At 40.8% G+C, this 23,099-nt stretch overlaps 1 protein-coding gene across 37 annotated transcripts in view; it reads left to right on the top strand.

Moving 5' to 3' along the window:
- The window catches only part of Kcnma1 (potassium calcium-activated channel subfamily M alpha 1), a 718,079-nt gene that overhangs the window by 638,556 nt on the left and 56,424 nt on the right, over positions 1 to 23,099 (top strand). For 36 of the 37 annotated variants that reach the window (XM_074079264.1, XM_074079232.1, XM_074079231.1 and 33 more), the window contains one exon: positions 3,107 to 3,299. In XM_074079264.1, the coding sequence (XP_073935365.1) occupies positions 3,107 to 3,299 (193 nt within the window). Of the gene's footprint in view, positions 1 to 3,106; positions 3,300 to 22,259; positions 22,864 to 23,099 lie in introns of those variants that run through there. The other variant, XM_074079265.1, reaches the window with a different exon arrangement.

The following is a 23,099-nucleotide window of genomic DNA, read 5'->3' as shown; positions in this document are numbered from 1 at the left end:
ACTTATGACAATAATACTTAAAGGAACCTTAATCTATACCACCTTCTGTTTTTTCTAAATAAATGTAAATAACAGGTTTTTAAAAAAAATTCTCCTGTACACAAGGCCAACCCCTTCTGTGGGCCCATCCACCATTTATTTAGAAGCCCAGCAATGTTTTCATGGTTGTGTGTGTGTATGTCTGTCTATCTCTGTGTACACATGCATGCACATGTATGCCTGTGATATTCTTGATTACAAAATGATAGGACCTCAATCTGTAAGGAACAATTTGGTGCCTGAAAATTTAGTGTGAGGGTATAGGATACATGACTTAAGAGTCGGGTAACTACTGCCTAATCATAATCAATGTATTATCCATGTACTTTCAAACAGTGATAGAGTATTGTGCTTTGCAACATTTGTCACAGATTCATGCAATTATTACTTATTACACAAACATTTTTCATTTAAGTTCATATCCCTAAAATAGAGGATTGTGTATTTCTCTACCTATCAAGAGGTCTGTGTTTTCCTCTACTCATGAAGCAAAAGCCATTATTTCTATTTGAAAATCATAGAAATGGAAAAAGAGAAACCAAATAATTTTATTCAATTAAAATTATTATCCACAGCAGTACAAATAAATAGCTACCATTTGTCTTTCTTACTGCCTAGCACAATAGATTCTCACATTTAGGTATTCATTCTTTGGGATGTACAGCCAAAAAACAAATGCCTTAGTGAACACATGTAGTTAATGATAGTCACTTACAGACAAATGAAAAATATCAGATAGTTGGATTAGCCCCAACATATGCTGTGTTTACTTTGCTAATTTCAGAAATATAATAGATTTGATTTTATATTTTTATGATTATTTTCCTGTATTTGCTATACCACAAAGTTCCTTGATCTCTAAAATTACCTTTGTAAAAAGTTAATTATTTGTTGAGACATGAGTCTATGTGAGTGTGTAGAGGGTGGGTGTGTGACATTTGGTATTTGTGTGGGCATGTTGTGTGTGTGTGTTTCCTTCTGTGTGCCCCTGTACACATTCACCCACCTGCCTCCAAAGATGTAAATGAGCTCTCATTGCTTTAGATCCTTTACAAACCCTCCAAAACTTAGCATTCTCAAGCACAACAGACTTGCACAAAATGGGCCTTGGCTATGTCTTCACATACCTACACAGTACCCTACACATACGGCCAGCTCAGAGAAACACAATGCGTTTGAAATTGTGTGTCTCCAGCTGTACAGGGTTTGTCTTATATCACAATTATAGCTAGATTCCTTATAAAGTGAAAATTAAAAGAATATGGATGGAGGCAATTGAAGCACTGGCAATAGGATGCAGGGAGTTGGTCAGAGTTACTTTGTATCAACACATCTTAGCAAAGATATTTTTTTTCTCTTTCTCCCAAGAGGTACTGCTCCAGAACCCCGAGCCAGTACCTTCTCAGCACCCACAGCGCTAGATGCCTTTCCTTCATGGTTCCACTTTGAAGCAATATTTGGGAAATTTTAGGGTAAAATCATGACTGCCACTGAGTCATAAAGGGTGATATATATAGATATAGATATAGATATATATCATATATATGTATATATATAGATATATATAGATATCTATATGTATATATATGTACATATATATCCTCAGCCAGATCCGACCTTTTCAGTCACTTTTCCAGGAAAGTAACATCCAGAAAATACAGTCAGCAGTTAGCAAGCCCTTTCCCTTCACAGGGTGTGAGTTGAAGGCAGCTGGGGTCTGTACACAGGCCTGGAGAAGTTAAGTTTAGGCTGAGGACTAAGGAGGCTAGTGCTGGATGAGAACCACCAAATGATGCTATGTGGCAGTGGGCAAGTCTGACATGGGATGGATCTGTTAGTTTTGCTGGTACCCCTCCTGAGGATACAGAGCACGTGAGGACCACGACCTTATCCTTCCATTATACCTACAGTTGCAGTCCCAGATGCTGTCATTACCCCTGGATCTGAGTTTTTCCCACTGTTTTATGTTGTTATTGGGTTGTTTAAAAAATCTGTTTACTGGCTTATATATTTTTAATTACACTAGTAATATACAAATATGTTCTTGTTATAAAATATTCAAACAATATATAAGTATATAAAGTCAGAAGCAAACTTTCCCCTTTATCCCCTCCATCCTTTTCCCCTCCCCAGAGGTAATTACCATTATTAGTTTAGTGTGTATTTTTCTTGAGTTTTTCTCTTTGAAATTACATATATTTATAAATACGTTTATAAATATATAATTTTACTTTGATTTTTACATAAGCGAAGCTATACTCTTCAAGTTATGCTAGAACTTTCTTTTTTTCACTTACTTCTCTGTTTTACAGATTTTTCCAAGTCAATGAGAGCTAACTCTGTTTACCTGCTTTATACTCTTCCATTATATTCACGACCAATAGTATTTAACCATTTCTATGTTGTTGGGTAATTATATGACTACCTTGTCTTTATTTCTTACTGAAAATAAGCAATAGCATTGTATAACCAGAAGCTTACTCCTTACACCCCTTTGCAGGACATACACTAATTCCACTCACTCCCACAACCTCCAAATTGGGGCTCTCTGAGCCCCACCTCATTACACCCTGCTCCCTGATATCCCCTTGGCAGCACTGGGAATTCTAGTTGGCACTGCTGTGTTTTGCCTGAGACAGAAGTAACCTGCTATTAGATAAACAGGCATTGGAAGCCCACCCCCTTGTTACATTCTGAAAGGCAGAGGTTGCCACAGGACAGTTACTTAAATCAAGACAATTTCCAGGCAAGAAGAAGATGTAGACCCTGGAATTATTCCTCTCCTGTTTGTTAGTAATAGCTTGATTGAGTATTGAGAGCCAGCCTGAAATGCTGCCATCAGCACTGACTACCCTTTAGATTAGCACGCAGCCCCTATTCCCTGAAATGTAGTTAGGCCAGCTTAATGTCAAGGCATAAAAAAGACACTTGTTAAATAATTTCCCAAAGCACCAGCTCCATTTTTAATTTGTTTTTATTTTTTTGCTCCTTCCCTCTTCTCCCTCTGACTCACTTTTGTTTCTCTCTCTGTCTCTCCCTCCCTTTTTTTCTTTCCTCTATGCCAAAGGGTACGCCATTAAGTCGGGCTGATTTAAGGGCTGTCAACATCAACCTCTGTGACATGTGCGTTATCCTGTCAGCCAATCAGAATAATATTGATGATACTTCGCTGCAGGACAAGGAATGCATCTTGGCGTCACTCAACATCAAATCTATGCAGTTTGATGACAGCATTGGGGTCTTGCAGGCTAATTCCCAAGGTAAGGACAGCCTGTAATACTTCTCTGCTGTGCCTATGGGGGACAGGGGCTGGCAAGAGGGATATCCTTCACTCAGTAATTCAAAGAGGCTCACATCAGCCTGCCTGCCAGTGAAACCGGTGGTGGCCATGATGGCTTTCAGAGGAGCATCTGCTCCTCTCCTTACCATCCCAGAATGCAAGCCTAAGCCCTGGTCCATGCCTCTCTCCCACACACTAAGTTGCCTTCCCAGACAATAAACCAGTCTTTAAATGGTCACCCCCTCAGCCTCTCTAAACAGTGGCTTTATGGCCAGGGTCACAGGCTTAGTGTCAGAGCAGTGAAAAGATGCTGGATGCACAGTTCCCTGTGTTTCCTCCCAGTGTATGTTTTTGCCATTGAGCTGAGGATAGGAGTGTCAAGCTTTGCCATTGTTAGGGCTGTATATAAGGTTCTGCTGACCAAGGTATGGTGATCTCAGGAGAGTGGGGACTATACAGACATGAAAAGTCATTTAGCAAGAGGTGACACTTGTCAGCCCACGCATTTCCTATAGGAGACACAACTGCATTAAATGACACATAGCTGCCTTCTGCTCTGGCCCCAATCTTCCCTGTCATTTGCTTTGGGATCCTGGGCAGGTGGTTACCAGTAAAGATGTCATCTGAGTCTCAGAGGCAGCACAGCAAAACAGCCATGACAAACGACCTCAGAAATCAGGATTTGGAAGGATAGGATGCAAAGCATTCCCTCTGAGTGACACCACTGTGTTGGCCTGCCATGAACTATAGAATGGTTGTCATATGTGGCCTACTAGAGGGGTGTCATTGGTTGCCTGACAGGGACCTGAATCCCATAATCCTGGAAGGAAAATAGGAGGAACGCACCCCATGAGAACTGTAGCTGCTGGAGTAGGAAGCACCTTATCAATGGCTACTGGGTAAAACTCCTCATTCAAGGCTTTTGGAAACTCAAGCAGATCATGCCACCCAGATCTGTGTGCTCCATTATCTTTTTACATCTCAGCATCACTGCCTCCTTCTCACATCCACTCAGAATTGCAGTGAAGCCAGGACCAGTAGTTCCTGGAAACCTCTTTTTTACAAATTCCCTCCCTTGCACTGGTTCTGGGTGAGGAGAGCTGGCTAGTGAAAGGAGAGCATGGGGTGAGATTGGGAAACTGGAGGTGAAAGAGAGGCCTTGTTCTTTGGATAGTTGCAGACAGACCCTGAGCAAGGTTCAAAGCAGTTCTTGGGGATTTCCTGAGATTCAATGGCTTTGATGCTGGGGACTGATTGAGAAGGTCAGGGTTCCTCTGAGGGTCTGAGATTCATAGCCTTTCTGGTCAAGCTAAGAAACTTGCAGTTTGGTGCTGCCTGTGAAATGGAGAGTGGTGGCCTCTTTGATTTTGACTTCTCCAGCCCTTCTAATGGGGTTGTATCAACCTCTAGTTTTCCTTGTACTTGAAATCATGTGGTTTCCATTCTTCTGACATTACCCTGGCTAACTGATTTTGACTTCTTCAATCAATCATCCTCCTACTATCTCCCAATCTAAATCTTAGTGTCCACTTGCTCAGCTTTGCAAGACAGCAACATACCATGGCCCTAAGAGAGGCTCTGAGCTCTGATGGTCTTCACATGGAGTAGGGAGAATGTGCTCCTGTATGGAAGCAAAACCAGGGAGAAAGGATGTGAGAATAGAGGAAGCTGACCTTCCAGGAGGTGACAGAGGAAAGCATTTGGTCCCTGCCTTTAAGCCCATGCTCTTCAGTGTGTCCTCCCCACTCTCACCCTAGCACAAGCATCACCTGGGGGAGATTGTTGGAGATCTATAGTCTCATGGACCACCCAGACCAACCTGTCAGATCTGCATTCTAACAAGATCCCCAGGTGACTTGGATGTGTTGGTCTAAGGCACAACAAATATCCAAACCCAGTGCAATGAACAGGTTAACCAACATGGTCAGAAGTGTCTCCATTCCTGGAGAGGGACCAGCAGTGGGGATGGAAAGAAGTGGAACAGCAGTTCTCCCTTTGAGTAGAGATGGAAGAAGCAGGAGGGGCAGGAAAGCACCCCCTTTCCATAGTATTCCTGAATTCTCCTCGATTTTCAAGGTCCACAGATGAATATCTCAATATATAATTTAATTGCATATGCATCCAATATAGGTGCTCTTTCCTGCTCTCTTGAACCTTATCCTGCTTCTCAAGTCCAGTATAATGGCCAAACTGGCAAAAAAAAAAAAAAACCACAAAATGCTTCCCCTTCCTTATGCTTATAAAGGCTTGCTTATTCTTTTTAGCACAGGAACAAGATAGGTTTTTGGCAAGAGATATTAAGGAAAGAGAAAAGAGAGGGCTCCTATTTCCTCAGAAAGAAAGCAAGGGCCTTCTTTCTTTTGTATGGGCATGTGCCTCAAAATTAATTGGTTCATTGAAATCCTAATCCTCAATGTGACGGTATTAGGAGGAAGGGAAGGTTGGGAGGTGGTTAGGTCACAAGGATGGAGCCCTCATGAATAGAATTAGAGCACTTATAAAAGAGGCCCAAGAGATCCTCTGCCATGTGAGAACAAAACCAAAAGATACCATTTATGAACCAGAAAGCGGGCTCTCACCAGTCACCACATCCGCTGGTGCGTTGGTCTTGGCCTTCTCAGCTTCCAGAACCATGAGAAGTAAATTTCTGGACTAAGAAACACACATAGCCAAAGAAGGCAGAGGGTTGGGTACCCATGCCTAGTAGCAGTTCTTCTGGTCTCTTGGTCAGCAGAGGAGTGGAGTGTATGTTCCCCAGGAGCTGGCAGTCTGATCTGCTCTTAATGACAGAATGCTGAAGCTGTCAGCAGCCAAGCCCATAATTCCCCTTGCTTTCTCACCGAGTCTGTTCCTAGGATGTCCTTGGTTTCTACACCGTCCTCTGGTGACACTCTGACCTTCCAAAGGCAGTGGGTTCTGTGATGGCCATCAACACTGAGAAGTCAACACCTCAACAGTGCTCATGTCTAGAGCTCACCCTGCATCTGGCTCTGTGTGTCCCTTTCAGCCAGATGAATAAGTTGAGTGTCTCTCCTGCTCTCCCTTTCTGAGACCCTTTTGGCCAACTGAAGGGCCCAGTGGCTTCAGATACTTGGTTGTTCATGTGACTATTCAGCATGTCAGAGTTCCACAGGGACTCAAATTATAGGGAACAAACAGAGTTTCATGTTACTTATTTTCATTTTGAGAAACAAATATAACTTCTCTGAGTGATACCACATAGATTTCTTGGAGCTACCATCCCAGCCTTCATTATTATATATTCTGTGCTTCTTTTTAAAAAAATTGTTGTGCTGAGTGGTGGCACATTGTGGTACTCAAAAAAGTTCTTACAATATAACAAATACATCATACTTGAATTCACTCCCTCCATCATTCTCCTTTATCCCCTTCCCTCCAATCCTGGAATAGTTTCAATAGATACCATTTTTCCATTTATATACTTGTATATACAGTATTTGCACTATATTCACCCTCCCACCCTCTTTCCCCACTCCTCCCACTCCCACTGATACCAGCCACCCCCCCTTCCCCTCCACCCAGGCAGGACCTGTTCAGTCCTCCTCCGATTTTGTAAAAAAAAAAAAGAAAAAAAATATCATTTTTTGTTTAAGATAAGAGGATAAGAGGTCTGGTAGAGATGAACCAGTGTGGGTTGTAATACACATGTGCATGGTAGCAACACTAGGAATCTCTCTGGATAGCTATCTTTATCTCAAGCTAGCAAAAACGCTGTGTTTTTCTTATTATCTTTTATGTTTTCTCTTCAACAAAATCGGAGAATAGAAGGTGGAACAGGTTCTGCCTGGACGTGGTGAGGTGGGGGGGGAGGAGGCCCAAATAATGTAGATACATGTATGTAAATGTAAAAACGATAAAATAAAATTTAAAAAGACAGTTATGCATAGTTTCCTTGTGACATTTTCATGTATATAGGTATTATAACCCAAATTGGTTCATCCCCTCTATTTTTCTTCTTTCTACCTTAGTCCCCCTTCTTATGGTGAGTTCAATAGATTTAAAATCCTAAATGCATTCTTGTACAGAGAGCACAATAGGCATATTCACCTTCTGAACTTCCTTCTTTACCCTCACTTTCTTGTATGTGATCTCCCCTTAGTGTGACCCATGTTTCATAATATTGCTGTTTGAAGCCCCATCCTCTACTTTGTCCAGAGAACTATGTTATCATTTCTTCAGAACCCGGCTGGATAGAAATATGGACTCAGGAAAAATGTTGTGCTCTTGGTCCCGAGTATTCATGCAACCCTATGGAAAGTTTTTCTAACGTGATGTAATTAAACATGAAAAACATTTATTAACATCAAGACAGTAAGGCTTCCATTGGGATTTCTGTCCAGGCACTTGCCTCTGTATTTTATTGGGTCTTCTCTTTTCACTTCTCTGTTCACATCTCCTTCTGGTGTCACTTTTCCAGCCCACATGGTGTCAAACTGACCCAGCTTTGGGATTCTGGATCAGACACTTTCTGAAAAGATAGGAGATGTGATGGCTGGTTGTTAAAAACAATTATAGAAAAAAGTGGCGTGCCCCATGCTGGATAGTATATACACTGTGACATTTGGGTCTATGAGATGCAGTTTTAATATACAGCAGGCAGAACTGCAGTGACAATTATATAAAGCAGGTGACGCTGGTTCTTGCTGGTCAGCAAACATCAGCTCAGAACCACTTTACAGCTCTTTACCAGCAACTAAGTGCCTTTATTTACAGAGTACCTGTCACTTCCCTTTGGCTGGAGAGCTGGTGTATTATTTAGCACGCATTTATCTGGGGAAAACATTTCAATTTAAATCAGCTGGTACAACAGTGGCTCCTGCCAGACTGTTTCCCTGTGGTTCTAAAAGACCAGAAATGAGTCTGATCTTGGATGGAAGAGTGAGCAGAGGAAGGACCCATGTCAGAGAGCCACAGGGGTCAGTACCTGAAAAGAGAGAGCTTATGATGGAGTCTCTTATTCTTATATCAAAATGTAAAATGACCATCTTACAGCTTACTCCTGCCTCTTCCCAGTAAGGGTAACTCTTAAGCAAAAGAAAGGTATAAATGGATGTACCCCATGCATCAGTCACTATCAAAGCCCAGGACTCAAAAACAACTTGCATTAAAGCTTCTCACTATCATAGAGGGGCGGAGGCATCCCCATAAACAATCACAGGGCGAGAAGGTAAGGACCAGGCTAGCATAGAGGAGCACAGAGGGGTCCTCATTTTAATCTTTTGAGGCCTTTAGAAGGCTTCCAAGGAGAGATAACAGCTGCGGATGAGTTGAATGCATGTGGCTGTTGAGCATGTGAATGTCAAGTGTCTTTGATGTGACTGAGGAACTCATGTTTCCTTTTATTTATGTTTAAAACAGCTACAAATCTAAATAGTTACATGTGGCTAGTAGCTACCATACTGGACAGCTTAGGCCTAGAGCCTAGACTTGATGCCTTGTTAAGGTTTTGCATCTGGGAGAGTCATCAAAGATTTCTAGGAAGAAGGTGATTAAATCCATCTTTGAAAAAGACAAGAAGCAAAAAATATGAGCACAGCTAAAGGTGGGAAGCATAAACTTTGTAAAAGACTAACTCAGTGGAACGAAGGGGGCAGGATGGGGAATGACTATGCAGTCTCTGTAATGTCAGTAGGAAAAGTGAAACAGAAATAGAGATGCATTTGAAATACAGACAAAATAGGTATCAAAATCTAAGTGCTTAGAAAGGAGGTATGAATGAGTTGTTGATGTGGAAGGAGTTGCAAATGACTTTTGAGATTGTCTACTGAGTGGATGTAGAAGCAGTTATGTCATCAGAGGACCAAAGAGGGAAAAGAGGATTGGGAAGGAGGTAAAGAATTCAGGCCTGGTACCTTTGAGCTTGTGAAGCCCACCTGAAGTTGGAGCTAGGTAGCGGGTCAGGCCAGCCTTGCAGTTTTCCTTGCAGTACTTGACAGGGAGGACAGAAGCAATGTGGCTTTAGCTTGTGGGTAGGGATTCATAAGAGGCAAAGTGGTGCTGCTGACAGAATACAGATTCTCCTCAACCTTTGATGGGATTCTATCTCCTTAAACCCATCATAAATTGAAAATATCGGAAGTCAAACATGCACTTAATACACCTAACCTGCTGAACATCACAGCTCAGCAACACAGCTCATTGTAGAGTGTCAGTTGTGTCTCGTCATGATCACCTGGATGACTTGGGAGCTGTGGCTCACTGCTGCTGCCCATCATCAAGGAAGAAAATCATACTGTAGATTACTAGCACAAGAAAAGATCCAAACACAAAGTGTGACTCTACTAAATGCGTATCACTTTGCACCATCATAAAGTTGAACCATTGTTAAGTCAGGGACCATCCATTTGTATTAAAATGGGTTGTCACTGGGTCAGAGTTGGCAAGTGGAGAAGTGGAGAAGTTGCACTACAAAGTGCAACTTGTAGACCTAGGAGAAGAAGCAACAAGTAAATCCCTGTCAGGGCCAAGAGTTGGGTTATGGATTAGTGTAGAAGAGAGTCAAAAGGTGGGAGGTGTGATCAGAAAGAGGGCTATGTGATGGTATCAGAGAAAGAAATACTCCCAGTCAGCCAGAGCTCCATGGTAGTACTCTGAAACAGTTCTTCTCCATAAGCACCATCCACCACCATCATCAAGAACAATACCCCTTGTAATAATAATGTCAGCGTTCACAAGACTATGTGGTATGCATTTGCCAACCAAGGAATATGCATCTCCTCAATCATGGCTTTTATCTCTGGCTGTACTTAGTGCTCATTTGAGATACTTTCAAAACCATTGATGCCTGGGTTGCACCTGAGCAGTTGTGATTTAGTTAATCTGGGGTACACCTGGCATCCAGAGTTTTGTAGCTCCCAGGTGATTCTCACATGCAGGTTGAGTTGCGATGGCTGTCCCAGGTGGTCCTGAGAGAAGGCGTGAGGTTACTATTTCCATTGTTAAGATAAGGAAACTGAGGCATGATTTTAACAGGACTCTCCTAGCCTCAGCAACTGGGGGTCCTTATCATTAATCCATTTTTTTCTTCTTTAGGACAATTCTATTAGCTCAACTTGATTCAATTCTGTTTCCATATTTTTAGGGTTATTATCAGCTTTCCCATGAATTGAAAAGCCTTAAATGGGAAAAAGGGAGGGAGATGATTGAATGGAAGTATCAGTCCATGTTTTCTGCCTAGCTAGCTGTATTTGTTAACCTTCTTTGTATCATGTCTCAAGGTGACACAAAGAGGATGTTAGTTTCCCTGTAGACAGATCTTCTTCCTGACTACAACTTTTGGGAGGTCACATAGCTGAGATTCTGCTATCCAGCAGCAGTGTTGCTCACCTCAAAGTCAGCAGGGTGCTCCCCTTAAGGAATCCTGGATTTCTTTAAGATCCAGTATTTCCTGGGTGTCTCAATGTCTGGGCTAAATATGAATGTTGGTCTTAAGGTTCCTCTTTTCCCTTTCCTGTTCCATTCTCTGCATTCATCTAATTTGTGCTACCTGTCCCATAGGTGCTAACCCAACTCCACAAACATTTATCAAGCACCTACTGTATGCCCAGACATGCATTGTAGTCATTGCTGGGGAGACAGAGAGCATAAATCCTGGTCCTGCAAACCTCCTCTATAAATGTGTAATTCTGCTCCACAATGTTGCATTATTTCTCCAAGAGAATTGTAGCTGATAAGGGGGGGCGGGTAACAAGGGTAGAAAGAAGATGATGAATTTGAGGGAACATTTTGAAAAACAGTGCATGGGATTTCAGCAGATGGAGACAAAGAGATCTGACTGGAGTCAGAAGAATAGAAGTGAGGAGGAGGAGGTAAGCAGGGATGTGTTAGAGGGATGGGAACAGGTACAGTTTGACTCAATACAGGTTATGCATGACAGCAGGAAGAGATGAGGGTGAAATGTGGGTCAGGCATTAAGGAAGTTTTTTTCTCTTTTGAGTTAGGAAACTAAATAATTATTGTGAGTTTACAAGTTAGGAAGCTGTAGATAATTCAGTAAGCACTGGGTTGCTACAGAAGGTTTGAATAAGAGAACGAAGGCATTGGGCATGCACTTTAGGGCGATTGATCTGGCAGCCCGGGTATCATTGTATGGAATAAAAAAGGAGAGGATGCAGGGACATCTGTGGTTATCCAGAAGGAAGACAGGAACCTTGATTCAAAAAAACGGAGAGGTTGTTGCAGGAGACACTGTAGGGGTAAAACACACCATGAGGACATGAGCTTCCTTCCTAGTGAGGATAGCAGTGCCACCTGCAAGGAGTGGAGAGGGAGGCAGTGGGGAGGACCCCTCACTGTTGGGAGGGTTGGGTTTTAAGTGTTCATTTCCATGGGGATTGGTGGACTCCCCAGGGCCTGAAAGCAGGGGGGTGGAGATAAAGCCTCAAATCCAGGAGGTCACAGCCAGAGATACATGCTCATGGTCGTGTATAGAAAGGATAGAGAGTTAGTGAGAACAGACAAGGGCAGAGTCTGAGAACCATTTTAGAATGAAGAAGCAGAGGAGACTGCTGGTAGAGGTTAGAAACTGCAGCTGAGGCCAGGTCCCCAACATCCCGGGACAGGAACAGAGACATCAAACCCAGGATACCTGTCTACTGTCTGGTTTCCCTTGCCTCCTCTAAGTTAATTTTTCTATATTCTATTCCTCTTTATAGCCACCAACTTAAAATAATTACAGCTACTTACACACATGCTCACATACAGAAACACACACACACATACACACAGTGTGGTTTCTCCAGCCCTCCATTACCTGAAGCCATAGTTACACTAAATGAATGTCCAGAAATAAGCAGGTGCTATGCTTTGCCTGCATTTCATTGCAGGTTAAAAGCCTCCAGCAGGGAATGACATTTTTCTTTAGAAGTATGGCAGCAATTTTTGGAGAGATAGCATTAATTGGGGGCATAGGGTACACCCTCCCCATCCTAAAGTCTGAGATATCTTTTACTGTTCCAGAGAAGAAAATGTGACTTCTGTTTTATCTTTGAGTGAGACAATGTAGATTAAAATCTCTAAATTATTGGACTTTCCTCAACCAGGATGGGATATAGTGAGGGCCTCTTGGGTGCTAATTTTCAAATAATCACAAAAGTCAGACTGCACAAATCTTGATCATCATCTCATCCTGGTCAGTGTGAAAAGTAGTATATCAAATGCTATGAAGATTTGAAGAAAAAAATTGACCAAAGAATGTAGTGAAAGGAGGCAGCCATAATGGGGCAGTGCCTGAACAATGGGTCACTTACCAAATGGTTAAGATGAACAGATTTTATCTTCTGCTCTGTGGACAAAAACAGGACCGTGGCTACTGATGAAAGAGAACCAGGTTTTAGCCTAGCATAAGGAAGACATTTGCAGAAGAAAATGGACTGCCTAAAAATCTAGTGAATTGACATGTCCTATCACCACATGTCAATTTTTCAAAGGAAAGTTACTGTCAGGATCTGTATAATGGGAGGGAGATTGGAGGAGATGAGCTCTGTGGTCCTTTATCATGGAGGCTTCCACTAGTTCCGTGATTTTTATCACTTTAAAATTTGCATTCTTTCTCCAGAGGGAGTGCTCTGGTGTTTGGCAGGATGGGGGCCATGGGGTCTTTTAGTGGAAGCATTCACATCCTTCCTGAATGGTACTGTCTTTATGTCTAAAGATGCAGAGTGGCCAGTGCTGTATGAGCAACTGTACATCTGGCTTTTCCATTAAAGTGACAGACTACCACATCCCTAATTCCCACACCATTCTTCAACACCTGCCCTTCCCACTTTTCTCCCCTTTTCCATTTCTCCAGTCCTAGCTTCCCACACTGCCAGACTGCCCTTCTCCCTTGCAAACACACCCATACACATCTCCTCCCACACAATCCCCCTCCCTGAAATTGGAGAAGCATTTTTCAACTGCTTCCATATAACATTTCATTACCACAATATTCTCTCTCAATTCTGAAATGGCAGTGGGGGAGAAGACATTTCTCTTTATGCCCACTGAATGAACAAAGCTCAGAGCTAAAATATTTTCCTTCCATTGTAACTGAAACAGCTGTTGGCTTTCATCCCAAAAACCAGAAAGACAATTATACTTAACTGTTCAGAGATTTATAAATACCACACTGGAGTAGCCTCTAGGTAGTAACTTCAGATACCCAGCCCAATAATTTTCTTTTATTGGTTTGTGATTTAGCTCTTATTTTGAGTCCTCTATAATAAGAGTAGTACATTTCATTAAAAGAGCTTACTAAACAATAAAGAAAATCTGGCTTAGGGCTCTGAGTGGGTCTCAAGTATAGAAAGGGGCCTGCCCTGTTAAATTTCTTGTGTGGACATCCCAAGATGAATCTCAGCACACTAGTGCAGATGTATTTCAGCACACAGCACTTGTAGCTGTTTTCTAAATGACTTCAACTTAGGAGAATTTTTCCTAGCACAGCAAATTTTGTCACATGAGAGATCCTCCTAGCACTGCCATCTACCATTCTGGTAACATACTCCTAGTGAAAGAAGCAAGGAACAACAACAGCCGCTGTAACAAGAGGCTGAGAATTCTCAGTGGGCTTTGTGCCTGCATACGTGAAGTTCCTTCCTGGGGAGTAAAAGTGGGGAAACTAATCGTGGATGGGATCATCTTTTCCTTCCAACTGCATATAGAGCAGATTCATTTGACCATTTAGTCTGTGTCCAGCTTGAGACAACTACAGGGAGAGAAAACATAGCCTCAGAGACAAAAAAACAGAAGTGGAGTAAATGTTGGGATGGACCAAGCTCATCACCTTAACGTCAGGCTCTCTCATGTTGGTTTTCTCCTAGAAAGGTGTGTGCCTGGTTCATCCCTTTAAAATATATATATATATAATTTTGTTTTGTTATTTTAGGAGAGCCATACACCAGGCACATTCATACATAAGATCCCACTGACTCTCCCCAACAACCTGCTAATGCAAAGGTACTATCTCCAGCTCATTTACTCAAAGTTAAGCTTCTTTTTCAAAGTCTCATAGCTACTCAAGAGCACATAGAGTTTATCCCCAAATGCTGATTCCAAACCTATGTTTTTCTCACCACATCATCCTTCTCCAGGAAAGACAAATGTTACTGTATTCTGCCTGTATATATCTGCTTTTTGTGGAAGTATCTCTGGGGACGCATTCAAGGGAAGGAAAACACTCATGATGTATCTGCCTCACCCCTCAACAGTCGTTGCTCCTTAGCAGCTGAAGTTTGTTTTGAATCCTTCTTGCCTTCAGGAATCTGCATTTTGCAGGGGGGGGTCCCTAGCCCTGTCCCTCCCAACAATGACAGACAAGGATTCTTTGGGGTTAAGTCTTTCTTATACAATGACTATGCAGCCAGAAGTAGAGTTGGGGGAAATACAAAGCGTTATCCTCAGTCTGTACCTGTGAACAGTATAATTGTTTGAGTTCTTTCTTTATGCTGTTAATATGGATTGGAGATGTCAGGAAAAGGGTGCAACATTTGAGGTCCAGCCATCGCTTTATTTTTGTCAAGAGACATACAAAATATTTCCAGGTTTGTCTACTCTCCAAGTGAGTTTCTGTCAAAAGCAGAAGGTGAAAGTGAACAGACTCCTGAACACCTTTCCCCCAACACCTAGGATTTCAGGCAATATATCAGGCTTAGAGAATGATCTAGAGGGATTCATGCACAGTTGTATAATCAAAGGAAGGTGAAGGAAGTCCTATCATCCCATGGACTCTCTGTAGTTCCTGACATTCTGGGTAAGGATGGATCAAGAAACAATTTTTTTACTAGGCATCAGTTTGGTTTATACTTGATGGCTAAGGCTAATGTCTCTGATGCATGGAGGTAATGGGATCTATAGGCAGAAGTGACAAAGGCATATAAAATAAGTTGTATGATAAAATTTGAATGCAAATCTTTAATAATATAGGGTTTGGTAGATTCCAGAGCGCTTCATAAAGTTCACAATGTGAGCCATTTGCAGTTTTATGAGACATAGATTTAATCCACATAGCATGCATGCCTCACATTAGCAAATGATCCTGAATAACCATCCAATGCATTTTTGCCTCTACCCATTATAGGCAAAAACTTGTGCAAAGTCCTCAGACCCTTATTTGGTTCTTTCTAAGTGGCCATGCAAAGAAGACAACTGATTTATAAATGACTAGTTCTAGATTTATAGAGTATTGGAAGATATAAATGATCCCTAAATACTTCAATTATATTTTATGGAATGTTCTTATTCCTCAAATTCTAGAAGAGCAGTATATTAGTCATTGAGCATCTTGTTACATATCTCTAGTGAAGATTTTTTACCAGATATTTTAGGTACCACATGGATTATGCCATGAGGTGTGTCAAAAGACAGCAGAAGTTGCCTTGGGCTATAGTAGTCAAAGGAGTCTCCACAGTCACTGGACTTGAACTCACAGATAGGTTTGATTATCATAACTAAAGGAACTGACAGGCATTTGAAAAGATCTATAGCTGAGTGAGAGAAAGCACATAAGCAGGAAAGGCCAAGTGTACTTCATACAAGGTAGCTTGGCTATGTGTCTACTAATGGTGTTACTAAGAGATGTATAGAGCTTATCATGTCAAAAGAAAAAGTCGTAGATGAGTCCAACAGTAATGTGAATAGATTTTCAAAGAATGGTCTGTTTTCCTGATCTTCCCACCCCCCAACTCTCAGAAATATATTTAAATGCTTAGAGCAGGGTCTCACATCTAGGAGACAAACTTAGCAAATGTTTGTAGAGGGAGTGAATGAATGAATGAATGAATGCATAGGACTTCAATAGGACTTGAATAAGAGTGGAGAGAGTGGGCACCCTTGTCTCGTTCCTGATTTTAGGGGAAATGGTTTCAGTTTTTCCCTATTAAGTAAGATGTTAGCTGTAGGTTTGTCATCTATAGCCTTTATTATATTGAAGTACGTTGCTTCTATTCCTGGTTTCATTAGAGCTTTTATCATGAAATGGTGTTGAGTTTTTCTGCATCTATTGAGATGATCGGGTGGTTTTTGTCTTTGCTTCTGTTAATGTGCTGTTTTACATTTAATGATTTGCATGTGTTGAACCATCCCTGCATCCCTGGGATGAAGCCAACTTTGTCATAGCAAATGATCTTTTTGATATGTTGTTGGATTTGTTTTGCCATTATTTTATTGAGGATTTTTGCATCAATGTTCATGAAGGAGATTGGCCTGTAGTTCTCTTTTTTGGATGTGTCCTTGTCCAGTTTTGGGATGAGTGTAATACTGGCTTCATAGACTGAGTTAGGTAGTGTTCCATCCCTTTCTATTTCATGGAGAAGTGTGAGGAGTATTTGTATTAGTTCTTCTTTAAAGGTCTAGCAAAATTCAGTGGAGAATTCATCAGGTTCTGGATTTTTCTTTTTGGGGAGACTCTATTTCTGCTTCAATTTCATTGCATTTTGTAGATCCATTTAGGTGACTAATACCCTTTTGGTTCAGTTTTGGATGGTTATATATATCTAGAAATTTGTCCATTTCTTTTGGATTTTCCAATGTATTTGAATATAGCATCTCAAAGTAGTCCCTAATGATTCCTTGGATTTCCTTATTGTTTGTTGTTATCTCCCCTTTTTCATTTCTAATTTTACTAGGGTCTTTTCCCTCCCCATTTTAGTCAGATTTGCCAGGGGTTTGTCAATCTTCTTTATTTTTTCAAAGAACCAGCTTTTTCTTTCATTGCTTATTTTGGTTTATTATTTGGCCTCTATTTTGTTGATTTTGGCCCTTATTTTTATTATTTTTCTCCTTCTATTTGTTTTAGGTTTTGCTTGTTCTTGTTTTCTAGGAGTTTGAGATATAAGCATTAGGTTGTTTATTTGAGATCTTTCTATATTTTTAATATATGCACTCATGGCTATAAACTTTCCCCATAGGACTGCGTTTGCTGTATCCCATAGTTTCTGATAGTTTGTGTTTTCATTTTCATTATGACACATTGAGCAGCAATGTGTCATTTAGCCACCAATTGTTTGAGTCTTTTCTGTAGCTGCTTTTGTTGTTGAGTTCTAGTTTTATTGCATTGTGATCAGATAGTATGCAGGGGATTATTTCAATTTTCTTATATTTGTTGAGACTTGCTTTATGCCCTAAGATATGATCTATTTTGGAGAAAGTTCCATAGGCTGCTGAGAAGAATGTATATTGTGCAGTTGCAGGATGGAATACTCTGTAGCCATCTGTCAGATCCATTAGATCTATGGTGTCATTTAGGTCTAGGATTTCTTTGTTGATTTTTTTGTCTAAATTAAATAGATTTTTTTCTATCTATTATTGATAGAGGAGTATTAAATTCTCCCACTAACACTGTGTTGGAGTCTATATTTGGTTTTAAGTCATTTGGTATATGTTTAATAAAGTTGGATGCACTGACATTGGGCACATATAAATTGATAATTGTTATTTCCTCTTGATGTATTGCTCCTTTTATTAGTATGAAGTGACCTTCTTTATCTCTTTTGAGTAATTCAAGTTTGATGTCTACTTCATCTCATGTAAGTATTGCTATTCCTGCCTGTTTTCAGGGGCCATTAGCTTGGTAGATTGTCTTCCAGCCTTTAACCCTAAGCCAGTGTTTGTTTCTGTCAATGAGGTGGGTCTCTTGTAAACAATAGATTGTCAGGTCTTCCTTTTTAATCCAGTTTGCCATCTGGTGTATTTTGTTTGGGGAGTTGAGTCCAGTAACATTCAGTGTCAATAGTGAGATATATGTGGTGATTCCTGCCATTTAGTTGTTTTTTGTTGTTTAAAGATTTGAGTGTGTGCACCCATTCAGTGCTACTCTCTGACTGTCTGTTCTCATGAAGTTTAATACTCCTGTACTCTCGTGGTTATCTTTGTTTTCATCTTCTGTGTGTGGGATTCCTTTCAGAATCTTGTGTAGTGGTGTCTTGATGGCCATATATTGTTTTAGTTTCTGTTTATCATAGAAGATTTTCATTCCTCCATCAATTTTGAATGATACTTTTACTGGATAAAGCATCCTAGGACTGAAATTGTTTTCTTTCAGTGCTCAAAATTCCTTGCTTTTCATGCCCCTCTTATTTTTAAGGTTTCATTTGAGAAGTATGCTGTTATTTTGTTGGGTTTACCTTTATACTTTATATATTTTTTTCTCTCTTACAGCCTTCAGTATTCTTTCTCTGTTCTCTGTGCTAGCTGTTTTAATGATAATATGCCATGGAGAGGTTCTATTTTGGTCAAGCCTGTTTGGTATCCTGGAGGCTCCCTGTAACTGAATGGACAATTCTTTCTCAAGATTTGGGAAATTTTCTGCTCTTAGATACATATTTTGTTTATGTATTTCCTTGGCTTGCACCTCTTCTCCTTCTTTGATGCCCATGATTCGCAGGTTTGGTCTTTTGATGGAGTTGTTGAGTTCTTGCGTATTCCTTCTTTAGCTTTTGAGTCTTTTGTCTAAGAGTGCTTCTGTTTTTTCTTTAGTATCTATTTTGTCTTCAATCCTGGGATTCTGTCTTCCACTTGTTCTGGTCTGCTGGAGTGTCTTTCCCCTGTATTTTTAATTTGATTTAAGGAAATTTTATTTCCAGGGTTTCTGTTTGATTCTTTTTTCTGAGGTTTTCCACATCTTTGTTAAATTCCTTTTTCATATCTTGTGTTGTCTTCCTTATTTCATATCTCTCTTTTTTATAATCTCCTTTGTTTTACTTTGGAGATTGTTGAAATCTTCTCTGAGTTCATTTAGTTGTTTCTATGTCTTCTCAAGTTTTTATTTGTGGCATCTTTATATTTCTTGACTGCATCTTGTACTTTCTGGTTAATCATGTCTTATAGCTTCTCCATGAGCTTTTCAGTGATCTTGTCCATAATTTCCTTTTTAAGAGATATTTTTGTGGGTGTCACTGAGCTCATTGGTGATATTTATCATTGTTGTGTTGGTGTCAGGAACTGGGTACTCATTTTATTTATTTCCCACTAAATCCTTTACTGAATGGTTGGTCTTTTTGGGGGTAGGATTTCCTGACCTCCTTCTCCCCATGCTTCTATGATGTGGTGTGCTTCTATGTTGCTGAGTGGCTAATTGGGGATTTTAATCACCTGTTATCTCCCCCTTGACTCAATTACTGTGCTATGACTGACTTAAGTTGTTAGCTAGGTTTTTGTGCTATTTCTGTTCCCTGACTAGGAGGTATAAATTAGCAATAACACATTCACTGATTCAGTGTTGGACCAGTTATTTACAAAATATGTAGTGAGCCCCTTGGTGATATTATCTGTAAGCCATGGAGATTGGGAGGATAATGATGATTTGGGTAGAGGTGGATATGTATGTAGTGAAAGTGCTGGTGCTGAAGGAAGGGACAGGAAGGGGGTAGGGGTGTGAAGTGAGGGGTTTTAGGGTACTAAGTCCCTAGTGTGTGTTGAAGTGTAGTTCAGTTGTTGTGGGAGAGGGTGCTATTGTCAGGGATTGCCAAGGGATAGGAAGGATAGGATAATGTGTTGGTATAATAGTTGATATAATAGACATTCAGTGTGTGGTGCATTTTGAGGAGGTCAGGGTAGTGGGGGGGAGGAAGAGGGGGGAAAAGAAAGGGAGGAGAGGGGAAAGATGGAAAGAGATGAGAAGGAAAAAAATTGGTATAGAGAAAGGGAAGTGGGGCAATGGAGGGCCAGGCAAGTTAGTGTTAGGACAGAATATTCTGGACTCTTTCCTCTGATTTCAGGTTGGATTGTGTGGCAATGAGTGTTGCTCTTCCCTATCAGACAGTTTTGGTGGGCAGGGTGGGAGGGCTCAGCTTTGGGTGTCTGAGCCTGGATTTCCTTACTGGAGTGTGGTCTCTGGAGCAGGCAGGTTCTCGGAAGTGGTCCTGTGAGGGGTTAGTGAATGAACAGTCACCAGCCCCTTCTATTCACAGGGGAAGCCTATGAGTTAGAAATGAGCTTTTCTCATGGTGAGACTGTCAGTTTCAGCTTGCCCCCAGTTTCTGCAAAGCAGTGCAGTGCCTGGCTTTTCCCACAGGGGTTGCTGAGTTGCTCCACCCCCATACAGGCTTTTTCAGCTCCATATTCTGCACCCCCACCCCCCAGGCAGAGGGGAAATAGTTCCTCTGTGTATTTGGCCACTAGTTTTGTTCAGAGGGGGTGTAATCAGCTCCCCAGCTGTGCTAGAATATGTGGTTCCCTCCCAAAAAGTGTGTTTTGCTCACCTGGTGGGTTAGCAGATTTGCTTGGTTAAAAACAGATCAGCTACAGAGTAGGGCAGGCAGGCAGAAGACAGAAGTTTTGTGTCCGTTGTGTTTGGCAGTCCTGGTCTTTCCAGATGCTTGCAGCAGCTCTCTTTCTGCAGTTCTCTTGTGTTGTGTTATTGTTGGCAAGATTGCAGACATACTAAGGCTGAGAGAGAGCTGTGCAGAAGGGTGGTAGCAGTCTGAGTTTCTGTGTCTGCATGTTTTATAGAGGGTCCAGGTACTCGCAAATGTTTGCAGATCTCTGCCGTTCTCTGCATTGTGTTTTTGCTTAACCAATCCAGGCAGGAGGGAGTTAAGAGAGAGAAAAAGAAAAGGAAAAACAAAACAAAACAGATAGGCCCAGGCTGTCTGACCCTGCTCCCAGCTGTTCCCAGCCAGCAAAGAGCCAGGCAGGCCAGCAACAACTGCCTGACCCTGCCCCGGGCTGTTATACACTGTAAAAAGCTAGTTTAAGGGTCTGGTCACTGAATATTATGTGCCCCCTGTGTTGGCAGAATCTTGGTTGGCAGAAAAAGCAGTATTACCCAATCCTTGCTGCCACGAAAATCTGGAGTAATTGTTTGAAATCATGCAGATCAAGGTCCCAGGGTCTGCCAGCAATCTGCCATCTTGATTTTCTGGCTGTTCTGGTTTCTGATGGCAAATCACAAAGATGACTGCAATACTGTCATAGTTCACAGTGATACAGGGTCAAGGAACCAAGCTTTATATCCTTCTTCTGTCAATCATGTGTCATCTGACTTTGGATAAACACTATATGATTTCATTTCTTCATCCATACATATGGTTTGTTAAAGTGGCCCCACCCAACAATCCTGAAGTATTATCGTGTGAATTAAAAAAAGCTGATAACTAGAGAAAGTTTTGTATTAAAATTAAAAAAAAAACCTAAAACAACCAAGGATTATGAAAACAGTTATTTGCATTCAAATTTAATCATGGCATGTGTAGTCTTTGGATAAATAGGGTTTACTTGAATCCTAGCCCTGACACTTACTAGGCCTGAACAAACTATGTAACCTGTGTCTCCTTTTTTCTAACTGAGAATACTAGTTGGACTTGGATCATTGAGTTGCTGTCAGAATTAAATGAGGTACAGGGATTTCTACTGTCCATGTGGTACCTTTAAGTCCAAAAAAAGTTGCTCCTTAATTAAGATACTTTATAAGTCAGTATGGTGGAACATATCTATAATCTCCACTACTTGGGAAGTGGAGGTAGGAGAGCTATGAGTTCAAGGCCAGCCTAGACAAAGGTAACAGCCAAGAGCCTATCTCAAAAATAAAATAAAAGCAAAAGGGCTAGGGGCATGGCTCAAGAGGTAGGGTCTTTGCCTAGTATGCACAAGGCCCAAAGTGTAGTCCACAGTACTGTAAAACAAAATCAAAACACTTTATTTCCATTGTTGAAGAAAAATTGTCATGTACTGATTGTTTGAACAATATACTTTAAAGCCATCTACTAGGAAAAATACTGCAATAAGTAAGCAAATATATGATATTTGTTTTATGAGTGATGCTCATGTTGACTAGTCATTGTGCAGTGTTCAATCTTTATACCATACATGGCAACTCTGAGTGAATAGATATGAAACACTTAGTATTTAGGGTGTACTTAAAGGTCAAGTGATGTCAGTCATGTTTGTTATAATTATTAATGGAAAATGTTACCATTTTATTTCATTTGTCTCTCCAAAACAGTTACTAAGCTAGGGCTAACCATTTGTACCTAGCAACAAGAATTACTGCCACTCAATATCATTGTGAATATTCATAGAAAATAAATGATGGAAGAAAGCAACATATCTTTGGGAGGTGAGTAGTTCAAGTAAAGCAGACCTACAAAGGCCTTTAGAGTTGATGAAGAATGGTAAACACTGACTTTGACCTCTGGGATTTTCTTTTAATAGACAGGTTAGGATGGCACCACACAGTGGAGCTTCTCCATGAAGCAGAGGTGAGGCCTGTGGTAGCTCAGTGACAAAAGATGGCAAACACCGCCATTCTTAGATGATAGGTTATGGTAGGAGCCCTAATGTTCTGAGTTATACTATTCTGAGTTGCTACTGTCAGGGTAGGACCCATACTACTCCAGCCAGACAAGTTCCCTTTCTTAGCTCTTTTTGTTCTCAAATAGAAATTTGTCCCTTCAGTAGAGCATATTAGTATTTAATTGGGGAAAAAATCTTGAACCCCTCAAATAAATAATGAATTTTCTCTCTGCCCCTTTCCCTACCTCCTCATAGACATATGAAGAAATGTGTGCAATTCAAGATGTTTACCTCTCCTCACCTTCAGCTCTATTGAGGTATAATGGACAAATAAAAATTGTAAATATTTAAGGTATACAACACAATGATGTGATATACATAAACTTTGTAAAATGATTACAAACATATGATTAATTAACATATCCATTACCACACTTAGTTACTAGTGTGTGTGTTGTGGGATGGGGTGGGAATAAATGCACTTAAGATCTATTGTCTTAGCAAATTTCAAGTATCCTACACAGTAATATTAATTATAGTCACCATGCTA

This window comes from Castor canadensis, chromosome 7, assembly GCF_047511655.1.
Source record: "Castor canadensis chromosome 7, mCasCan1.hap1v2, whole genome shotgun sequence".
Lineage (NCBI taxonomy): Eukaryota > Metazoa > Chordata > Mammalia > Rodentia > Castoridae > Castor > Castor canadensis.
The sequence above is the reverse complement of the archived record's forward strand: the minus strand, read 5'-3'. Positions and strand labels throughout refer to the sequence as shown.